The sequence below is a fragment of the Mesitornis unicolor genome, unplaced genomic scaffold (genome assembly GCF_000695765.1).
Source record: "Mesitornis unicolor isolate BGI_N332 unplaced genomic scaffold, ASM69576v1 scaffold23887, whole genome shotgun sequence".
Taxonomy (NCBI): Eukaryota; Metazoa; Chordata; class Aves; order Mesitornithiformes; family Mesitornithidae; genus Mesitornis; species Mesitornis unicolor.
In genome coordinates this window covers 27,647-38,604 of record NW_010198740.1, presented here as the reverse complement: position 1 = coordinate 38,604, position 10,958 = coordinate 27,647, and the positions used below count along the sequence as shown (strand labels likewise).

At 52.0% G+C, this 10,958-nt stretch overlaps 1 protein-coding gene across 1 annotated transcript in view; it reads left to right on the top strand.

The window, feature by feature from the left end:
- Positions 1-1,140: 1,140 nt before the first annotated feature.
- WIPI1 (WD repeat domain, phosphoinositide interacting 1) overlaps positions 1,141-10,958 on the top strand; it is a gene marked incomplete at its 5' end in the record, with an annotated part of 18,669 nt that continues 8,851 nt past the window's right edge. The window contains 4 exons of the mRNA XM_010189252.1: positions 1,141-1,223; positions 2,718-2,887; positions 6,307-6,403; positions 9,978-10,075. Of these exons, the coding sequence (XP_010187554.1) occupies positions 1,141-1,223; positions 2,718-2,887; positions 6,307-6,403; positions 9,978-10,075 (448 nt within the window). The remainder of the gene's footprint in view (positions 1,224-2,717; positions 2,888-6,306; positions 6,404-9,977; positions 10,076-10,958) is intronic.

Sequence of the window (10,958 nt, the reverse complement as noted above, 5' to 3'; positions counted from 1 at the left end):
CGGCCCTGTGGGATCCCCCGGTCCCACAGGGCCTCTCTTCGCACTTAAGAGGCATCTGGCTCTCGGTAGCCGTCCTCGGATGCCCCAGGTTTGGGTTGTAGGGCAGCAAATTCAGAGGAATCATTGGTTTTCACCTCCCCAGCAGTCTTGGAAACATTTTTGAACGGGCAGAGCAGTGTCTTTCACCCAGGGCTTTGTCTTCTGACAGCCCCTCCCTGCCGATGCCTGGCTGGCCTGGGCCATGGCCACTTCATAGGTGGCAAAGTTGCCCAGGGCTCCCTGCTGAGACTGCCACTCCCCCCTTAGTGAGCAGCCCATGCTGAAGCATCACCCCACCACCACCTCAAGACAACAGAGGGTTTCTTGGAGCCTCTCGCCCTTACACTGTTGCTAACCTGTGGTTTAACTGCTTCAAAGCCAGTCCTTTAAGAACCATTTCCAAGTGGGACAGCAAACCTCCCAAAGCAGTGAGCCACACAGTGTCTGGCAGTCATAGCCTAAAGCCAAGATCAGCCCAGATCATGGGGTACAAGATAAGATCACAGATACCGGTCCCACACCTGGAAGTATCTTTACCTTTGCATTTATTGTGTCTAAACAAAGAGCGCTTTGATGGGTGGCCATGTGTCACTGCCACCAGCACAAACACTGTGCTTTGGTATTCTGGGCCAGCTGCTCATTTAAGACCTTGAGGTTGCTGCTTACTATATCTGGAACTGAGCAGAGCCAGGGCTTGGCATGGCTGTGCCTGCTGCTATGTGCCTGCACCCAATGCCATTAGCAGCAAGAGCAAAGCTTCACAACCCTCACAAGTCAGTGTGTCAACGTAGATGGATCAGATCCTGGCCTAGGAAACAGCCCCCTTTATGTCCCAAAGACCCTGTTTGTTCCTCCAGATGCCACAGGGCCATATGAATGGATAACAGCTTGCTGTCTCACAGGGATACTGCGAGCCTACTTCTGCAGGCAGAGTGGGAGTATTGATTTTGTTACCTTACATGCTTTAGATTGAGAGTGGAAACGGAAGTTGTGCCTTCACAGATCACTACTAGGAACAACCAGTTTCTCCTACACGCAGGGACTCTATCACGTGGAGGCCACAAAGATCTAAACTAGCAAGCTTTTGTCTTGTCTTTGCAGCTCCCTGGCAATTGGAACCACAACTGGATACAGGCTTTTTTCCTTAAGTTCTGTGGAGCAACTGGACCAGGTCCATGAAAGCAGTAAGTCTCCTGTTTTGCTGTGACAGAATATTGGCCAATGGATTTTACCTGTATTACTGCACTTCAGACAGCCTTAGGGGGTGATTCTGCTCACTGCCATTGCACTTGTGGCATCCATTTCTGCCATACCCATATCAGAGGGGGAACAGTTCTGCCTATTGCCCTGTGCACAGCAGCCTTTAGAGCAAGCTACAGCCTTGGAGAAACTTCTGAGCAGTCAGCAGTACTTTAACAAGGCTGGAGGATGCCCACAGGTTTAGAGTCCAGCTTCTTTTTCACTGCTGTCAGTCTGACAGCAGCAGTTTGTCCTGCAAACCAGCAGTCAGAGGTGGTTTACCACCAGCACGTTTCAAATACGTGGACAGGAGACTGCAGACTCCCAGCACAGACACTGAATGACTTGCAAGCTTTCAGTCCAATGTTTTTACCAGATTTCCTGTGTAAGAAAGTAATTCACAGCAGACTTTCAGCTATCAGCTGTGCTCAGAGCAGCATGCAACACACTTAACTGCATGAAACACATCAGGCTTATGGTGCACACTCTAGTCTCATTCAGGCCATGACCAGACATGTCTCAGCTGAAATGCTCTAAAGAAACACCTCACACCTGGGAGATGTTAGCCATGCTCCACTGACTATAGAGAAAGCTTCAGCAACCAGACATAACTGCATCACCTGGAACAAAGTCCAGGCTCCTTTCCACTTTACCTCACAGGATAACTCAGCTGTTATACAGCAGCAAGCTATAGACTTATTTTAAAAGTGTTTAGGAGTTTGGATTGCCCTCAGAGTCAGACCAAAGGCCAAAGACAAACAGTTCCCTGCTGGTGACACACTCAGGCTGAAACATGAGCAGTCCCTGTACCTCCAACACAGCACAGCCCAAGCACTGAGTACCAGTCAGGGCTACCTACAATAACAGTCATAGCCCCTGATAAATTAGGTACAGATCCACCAGGACCTTGTAGTGGCACCTAGAGACCACAACCCCAGCAACAAGGAAGGCTTAAACACATCAGCCTTCCCTAAGGAGGCTGGGAGAAATCAGACACTGCAGAATAAACAGAGGCACACACAGCTCATTCCATACCTCAGTAAATCCTGGCTTGGTAATTTCCTTCCAGTAAAGTCCTTGACCAAGCTGAACCTCCTTTCTTTTTATAAGGGTGACTCCTCCTTTTTATATCCCCTTCCCAAGCATTAACTACAGCTGGAGGGCCCAAGGATTAGCTTCAGCTGGAAGGCCCTGCCCAGGAGATGCACGACAGCACTGTCAAAGGGGGCTGGCTTCAGGGAAAGGTTTATTAACTCCTTCCTGCTCTGATTTAAATGCTCTGTGCCAGGTATGAGACATTTTTAACAAAAGCAGACATTGAACACCTTAGTGCTGAGCCTTCTAGCCCGATTCCCTCCTGAGTTGAGTCTCACTGGTTGCTGCAGACAAACCAACCATAAGCCAAGCTGAAGACCATCTTGCCCTCCTTCTATCCCCAGATGAAATCCCAGATGTTTACATCGTGGAGCGTCTGTTCTCCAGCAGCCTTGTGGTTGTGGTCAGTCATGCCAAGCCACAGCAAATGAATGTCTACCACTTCAAGAAAGGGACAGAGATCTGCAACTACAGCTATTCCAGTAAAATTCTGTCCATCCGGCTGAATCGTCAGGTGAGAGGCTGGGGAAAGGGGTTAGCCAGCGTTGTCCTGGCGTTGACTTTCCAGCTGGGGCCCTGTTGTGTAGCAGGGAAGCAGCAGCCCAGTTTGTTTTGCACCAGGACTGTGAAGTGGGACTGGAAGGGTGGGTACGTGTCCTCTCCTACCTCCACTTCAGGCTTGGTGACCTCTGACAGAGGAGCAGGATGGCTGTGGGTATCTGCCATGAGTGTTCCCTTCAGTAAAATGAAGCTGAGTCCTTGTTTTCGTAGCAGTTACACAAAGGCTTTTTGTTGTCTGCCCTCTTGCCTATTCAGCATGCAGCTCTGCCAGAAAAACACCTTTTCATCTTGCTCCCTCCCTTGGATTCCACATCCTGACTTCAGACCCACCTCTGCCATCTTGGTTGCAAATGAAACCTTCAAAGCTGGTAACAAAACCCAGGAGTAACTTGAACTCCGTGGATGAGGCAAAATGCTTCTGCTCAAGTCCTGCTAGCAGCCTTGTTTTAGTATAGAAAACATTCAGACCACTTAGAAGAAGGCTTTTAGAGTGTTATTCTCTGAACTGACACAGCCTCACGCAGCCCTGAGCCCTTTTGGAGGATTTTAAGTAATCTTTTCTTTTTGTCCATAATTATTTTCAAAGCATATGCCATAAGAAGCAGAGGACATTTTACAATGAAGAAATAAGCAGTCTGTGTAATTGTATATAATCAACCTCTCCTCACTTAGCAACAGTGAGTCCTGCAGTAAGGCTCTCCCATAAGGAAACTCTGGGTTGAGTTTCCAGTAAAGCTCTGTTTGACCAGAAGTTCCTGTACTCCAATTAAATCTGTCCTGAACTGAATTTTTTCACTTAAACTTACAATGGAGCTGGCAAAATAAGGACTTCCTCTGAATTGCAGATAGATGTATATGTATAAAAATAAACAGGGAGGTTCTGTTTAGCAGCTTTACGAGATCAATGTGAGAATAAAATAAGTTCAGGCCTTTCCCCATGTGCTGCTCTGGAGATTGCCTGAAGATGATGCTTGCATCTGCGTTCCTTGGCTGCTTTATGAGCTTGGGTTCAGATCCTAGGCTGAGCTTATCCTCTAGCCATAACACAGACACCTGGAGAGATTTGAGGATGCTACAGATAGAAATCTCTGTTTCAAACTGCATTGAAGATATAAACTGGTGGCAGTCAGGTTCTGCACGTGCTCTCACATCTGAACCCCTGGGCTCCTGTATGAGAGCTTTACTTCATTAAAAGTTCCACAGAAGGCCAAATCCCATACAAGGTGTTAACACAGGAAAACAGTGGAAAACCAAACAGGAACAGCTCTCAAACAAATGGTGCATGTTTCAATTTGATCTCTCTGTGAAAAAGTCCTCACTGAGCAAACGAGTGAGTCCCTTGGTCACTGTTGATCCATGGGAATTGTTTGCTCCAAGCTCCATTATCACTCTCAAGTGTTAGGTAGATTGTGGGAATAAGGCTGTGCTGTGGGCCCTCCCTGGGTTTTCATTCACTGCTGAAACCCTGCTGAGGCCTTTGGAGAGGTCTGATTTATTTTCCTGGCTGTATTCATCCCCAGCACATTGAAGTCCTCAGCACACAACTCAGTTACCTAACCTGGTCCATGTCAAACTGAAGTACTAAAGAAAAGCACTGGTGAGCAGTAACATTTAGTACAAGATGCAGTGCCTTGAACCCTGTGTAGCCGTCACAGCACCAGGCACCTTCTCTGAGGCTCCATCTGCGTGCACAATGAGGCTAAACCCCATTCCTCATCTCAGCAGCGTTTGCACTGACGTTAGCATGGATTGCACAGAGGGCAGGAAGCAGAGAACCAGCCCTCTGCAAGTCCTGTGGAGCTTGTCCAGGCCTCCTTCGCCCATTCGCCTCCATCCCCAAAAACTGCCCTGGATTTTGTCCCTGTCGGTGTCAGCATCTCTCGCTGCAGCTCTGGCTGTTGCTTTGCCATCATCTGGGAACCTCCCTACACCTGCACATCAACGGCAGTGCGCTCTGCGGTTCTGGGAAAGCACGTGGTGGCTTTGCCGAAATCAGCTGTATAAATATTACTGTGACGCTCTCTGCTAGCGAAGTCGATGGCTGTTCCTGTAGAAAAGGCAAAGTCTTCCTGGAAATGCAAAAGGGCTCTGACACAGCCCCAGATGCTGTGGTTAGCAGGAATAGAAGTGGGAAAGAGTTTGATCTGAGAGTCACGGTGGAGCAAGGCAAAGGTTTTCTAATGTGGGTGGTTCAAGTTAGTGACTAAGCTCCACATTTAGATACTAAATAAGTGGCCTCATTTCTAAAGAGGTGGAGGCTTCCTGTACATGGATTCGGGTGCTCCAACTTCAGGAGCCGGGATGGAGTCTGGCCTTGCGTTCTTATTGGGAGGTTTTCAGCACTTCTGGACACTTGGCACTAACATAGATGGAGCTTAGAAAGCCCAACCCTTTGGCCAGATCCAAAGCCTGGTCCCAAAAAAAGCCTCTGTGCAAAATGGTAACACACAGAGATCTGCACCAAGCTGAGACACAAGGCTGAGGGGTCACAGAGATGGTGACCCTGTGCTAAGGTTACAACATTGGGCTTCCTTTCTCTTTTCTGCCTTTCCTCCCCATCGCTTGGCAGAGTTCAGTAGCAGAGGTACAAGCACATTAACTTGGAAATACCCAACCCATCTGCCAAGATGGTCTAAATCCTCAGTGTGAAACCCTAACCACTGTGACTGTCCACGAACAAACATTTCCCGGCCCAGTGTTTATGCAATTCTGCTGCACAACTCGGGGTACATAAAACAGAGCCTACTGATGCTGAATGGGAACAAAAGCATTAATTTGCTGAACAGATGCATTAGCTTTAGCAGCAGTGGGAGGCCCAGCACTTCAATGTTTGCTCCCAAATTAGGAAGAAGTCAGAGCAAGGGGCACATCGTCCCATCTACAGATACTGACAAGCACTATTGGCAGCCTCCCTGCTGCCTGGTCTTTGTTATCAAAAAGTAATTGGCTATGAAGAGAACTGCAAGGAAAAGTTGGGGTAGGGATGGATGGCAATCAAGGCGCCCCATGGCTGGGGTATAACCATGATGGGTCTTCCTGTTCCTGGGATCTGGGGATGTGGAAGACCTTAGAGCAGCAGAGCAGAAGTCATGGTGTTTTATCTGCTTTCTAAAGCAACACCAGATGCAGAAATAGATATATTATGTATGTATGTATTGTATATATTATTATTTGTACAAAATCAAAGGTTGTCCAGTGCAAGAGGATGGAGAAGCAGAAGAGATCACACTTCTCTTACGTTTCAGTGCATGAGAAATTCCCATTGAGTTTTTCTGACAGCAAAGATTTGGGTTTGTGAGCTGTGGGAGCAGCAGAGAGAGGCACCGTGCCCGTGTTGGTGAGGTCCTGTGCATGTCCCTTGTGTCCTTGCAGAGGCTGGTTGTTTGCCTGGAGGAGTCAATTTACATCCATAACATTAAGGACATGAAGCTTTTGAAGACTATTCTGGATACGCCTCCAAATACAACAGGTAAGCATGGGAGAGCTGTGTGAAAAGGAGAGATCAGCTCTGCAGGAGCTTTGCAGAGCCACAACGCTTGTATTACAATTTAAACCAGGCTGTGGTTTGCGTGTCCTAATTCTGCATTGAGGAGCCAGAAATGCATGGAGGCAGGCAGTCGGGCTGGGGAGAGCAGAAACCCTGCTGTGTCCTGAGCAAAATCCTGAGCAAAACCCTGCTCTGTCCTGAGAGAAACCCTGAGAAAAACCCTGCTGTGTCCTGAGCAAATGCACCAAAGGGGAGCAGAAACGGTCAGCGTGGTTTGACTTCACCTCCCGGGTTCAATCCCTTTCTGTCCTCGCATGGGATGTCCGTGCAGCTCACGGCTTCCTGCACTGTGCCCTTATTCTCTTTCACAAGCAGAAAGCTGTAGGGCAGGCTAGGACCACAAGTTTGCCTCCACATACAGAGCAACTTGAAACTCTCCCTCCAGGGCTCCCTGCCGTTCCTTCGCCGTGCCCTGTGTGAGAGACTCCCATGGCAATTTTGCTCTCTGGACAGAGGAGCCCCATTTCCCTGCACTGTTGCTGTGAGTCAGCTTTGCAGCGTCACACCGTGCTGCAGAGCTCGGCACTCCCTGCAGACCTGTGGGTGACCCAGGCTCCTTCTCTGCCATGGACATGCACTGCTCCGCTACGGTAGAAAGCTCCTGTGATTACTTAGGGGCTTGGGGTCAGTGGTGAGTGCTGTGTAGATCACCCAGGGCAGAAAACACAGCCAGGCACAGCTCTAAATCCCTGCCAGGGAGTTCCCAGGAGCCCGGGCTGCCACCTTGTATTACTCCACCTCTGCTGCAAACCCGAGGGGCAGAGCAGGTGGCTGCAGAACCGATGGGCTCTGCGTGGCACAGGGTGAATCCGGCTTTCCTGCTGCTGGGAGAGGAGCTATTTTTAGCGGCGGATAGGGAAATTTGGCCGAGCGCCTGCGGCAGCGCTGCCGTGCGTTGCTGTGATGTCCCGGCCAGTCGCAGGCTGCAGCATCGTTTCACGGGCGGCTGATGGGGAAGTTGCTGATGCGCTCACGCCTGGCTGCTGGGCTTTCAAGGGACTCTCTTCCAGCAGCTCCCCTGACCTACTTCAGGTCTCAACAGATGGCCTCTCCATGTGGATTAAACATACTAAATACCGCAAATATAATTAAAGTTTAAAACCTTCCCGAGAAAGCCCAGCAGCGGCAGGAAGGGCAGGGATACCCAGGCCTGAAGCTGTTCTGCAGTGGGGCCAAATGATCAGGTCATGGTTTAAGAGCCGCAGCAATCAGCACTCGTCGGACCAGGACTGAGCTGCGAATCACAGGACTTCATAAGGGCTTAATTTTGTAAAACCCTTTTACCGCAGCAGCTGTCACTGAAATGAGCTGAGTGACAAGCGCTGCGCCACGCGTGCTCCTCCCTTTGTCCCTGAACCATCTGCTCTGGTCCCAGGCCTGACCCAGAGAACCCTGTGTCCAGCCTCACCACTCTTCAGACAACCCTTTTCAGAGCAGGGGGGGAGCATAGGATCACACAGCAAATGTGCCACCCCGCCCCAAAGTGAGCACCGTGGGCACGGTACCACCAGCACAGTGAGGACTGGGATTTCATGCAGTGTTCCTGGCCAGGACCTGGCTCCTGGTCCAGTCTCCTCCACGCAGGGGAAGAAAATGTCCAGCGTGGGTGAGCCTGTTGTTTTTCATGGGTGTTTTCATGTCAGGGGCAGGATTTGCACCGAGGAGGCTGCAGTACGTGCCATGGGGGCACATCTCCAGCTTTGGAAGCCACCTCGTGTGGCTCCCTGCAGGCTCCAGATCCGCCTGATTTGGGGGCAAGGCTGGGCTTCTCAGATGTGGTAGCTTTTTTCCACGCTGCTCAAGGAAGCCGCCTGCGATGCGGCACTCCCAGAGGTGCCATCCAGAGCAGCACCAGCCTCCTCCCTCCTGCGCCCACCACTGCACGCAGCGAGCAGAGGAGCATCTTCAAAGGCTGCCCGTGTCCCCTGTGATCCTCTGTGCGTTTCCGAGGTCAGCCCAGTGCACTGCATCTGTGTTTTCCCCTGGCCTGGTTTCCCGTTGGCCTCTCAGCCAGCACGGAGCGGAGGGAGCGGGTGACTCACAGCAGCCGCTCAGAGCTCGCTTTGTTTAGCCCCAGCGTTCTCTGGATCCTCCGCTGACAGAAAGGGCTGTGCCAGCGCTGGGGGAAGACCATCCTGAAAAGACACCCGTGCTCATCATGAGCAAAGTCTCTGGGCTGTCACTCCCTCTTTGGGTGCCTTTTAATTCCCTGCACTTTGCTGCTGCTGTGCCTCTCCTACCCGGTGTGCACCGTCCCTGGCAAGATGTAGATGCCTCTGATGGATAGAGAGTGGATCCCTGGGGCCCCTGGCCGATCCTGCAGCTCCTGGCTGTGCTGCGGTCTCTTTGTTTAGTTATAAACAATGACCTAAAAGGGGAGCTTCAGCCGATCCTTCCCCGCTGCTGGGCCCACGCCAGGGCCGTGTCCTGACATGACGGCTTGCACAGCGTGTGTGTGCGTATCTACGGGTATATGTCCTGTTTGGGGAGTCTGGCAACGTCCCCGGCAGCCTTTAACCCCGCGGCTTCCTCCGCACGTGGGATTAGGTGGGACCCCCCCAGCCAAGGGCAGGAAGCTCAGGTCGTGCTGAAGCCTTGAGTCGGATTTGGGAGGGCTGTGCGCACGCAGATGTGGTGCAGGAAGCGAGCGAGCTCCGTTCTGTGTGTGACAGGATTCACTGGGATGGGTCCTCGGCCAGCGGCAGGAGTGACAGGCAGGAAGAGATGCTTTTTTCCAAGGACACGGGGGCAGGCGGATGGATGTACCCACGCACACAGCCAGCCATCCCTGTCTCGTCCCGTAATTCCTGCTCGCTTGGAAAGGGCTGTTTGGGAACCTTCATGTTCACGTCGGCATAAAAGCAGATGGCTATTATGGGGAAGAATTTCCTCTGTGGTTAAAATTTAGCTAGGTTCGAGTTCCTTGTCAGCCGGAAACTCCCCGCACGAGTGTGGCATTTGCTTTGTCTTCTTCTGCTTCCCTTTTCCAATCAGGGAAAAAGGAAACGGTGCTGCCCGGCCCCACAGCTGCTGCTTTGCCATGCCAGGCTTCGTGTGCCAGGCTTCACACCAGGGCTGTGTCCACGCTGCGCTGCTCATGTGAGCTTCAGATCCGGCACCTCCAACCTGTGCACATCTGGAGGCGCCCAGATGTGCCTGGACGGGAGCGCTGTTAGCCCTGAGACCAAGATGTCCCTTGCTGTGGTTCATGCACCTATTCGTGCCATCTCAAAGGAGATGATTAAGGGGAAGAAGCCAAGCATGTGCCCAAAAGCAGGGCCTGGGCTCCTTTGAGCTGGGTTTGGGGAGGAGAAGGGAGCCGTACTGTCCCATACCAGCAGGTGTCCCCACGGCCGAGGCATTGCCAGCACCCAGTGCCCAGCACTGCCCCAAAAATGAGACAGAGCCTGAACCCCCTGCGGTGTCCGTGGCCGCGGTTCTGCTTTCCGTCCTCCACCAGCAAACAACCTCAGCTGCGTCCCTCTCGCCCTGCCAGGTCTGTGCGCTCTCTCGATCAACCACGCCAACTCCTACTTGGCTTATCCCGGCAGCGCGACCAGCGGAGAGATCGCGCTTTACGACGGAAATACTTTGGTAAGTGCGAAACTCGCCCCTTTGGATACCGGCAGGGACTGAAAACAAACAGAACCACAGCAAAGCCAACGAGGCCTTTGGGAAAGATGAATAAATACACTTCTCTGAGCTAGACTGCAAGGGAATTGCCCAGGGCAGGCACGTTCTCCATCCCCCCGGCTTGGACACCATGCGAAACAGCCTCTGAGATCAGGATATTCGTCTCCCAGTGTGGGATATTCAGGGAGATGTGTCCCATCACCCCACAGGGGTAATATAGGGGGCTCCTAAAGGGGTTTCAGCAGCATTTCCCATGGGATTGATGTGACCAGGGTGGCTCGGGGAAGGTTGGAGCTGCTCCAGGCAGAGAGCAGGACCTGGAAGGGATGCTGGACCTCAAGTCACAGAGGAGGCAAGGTGTCCAAAGTCTCCTCAGGAAATGTGTCCGTGGCTGGAAGCAGGGTTATCTGCTGTTTATGCCAGGGCTGTGGGTTACGTAAGGCTGTCGCTCTGTTCGTGTGGCGGCAGCTGAGGCTCTGCAGCAGGGGAGGAGCAGAGCACAAGGGGAAAACAGGCGGCTGCTGGCAGAGGTACCAGCGAGGGCCTGGGCTCCCCGCAGGCGTGGGGTGGTGTCGCTGCTGCAGGATTTGCTGCGCAGCCAAGCGGAGTGCAGGGAGGATGAAGAAATGCCCGGCTTCAGAGAGGGCACAGGCACCATCCCGCAGCCTGCAGAGGTGGGGAGCTGATGTCCTCTGCCCCCAGCATCAGCTCTCTGTAACCACAGTGACCACAGCAGGTGGGGAGTGAGCTCAAGGCAGGGCAGAGATAAGAAATGCTGAGGATGCTGAAGAGATACCGTAAGTTTGATACCATCCCATGAACCCGTATCGGCAGGGCTGGATAG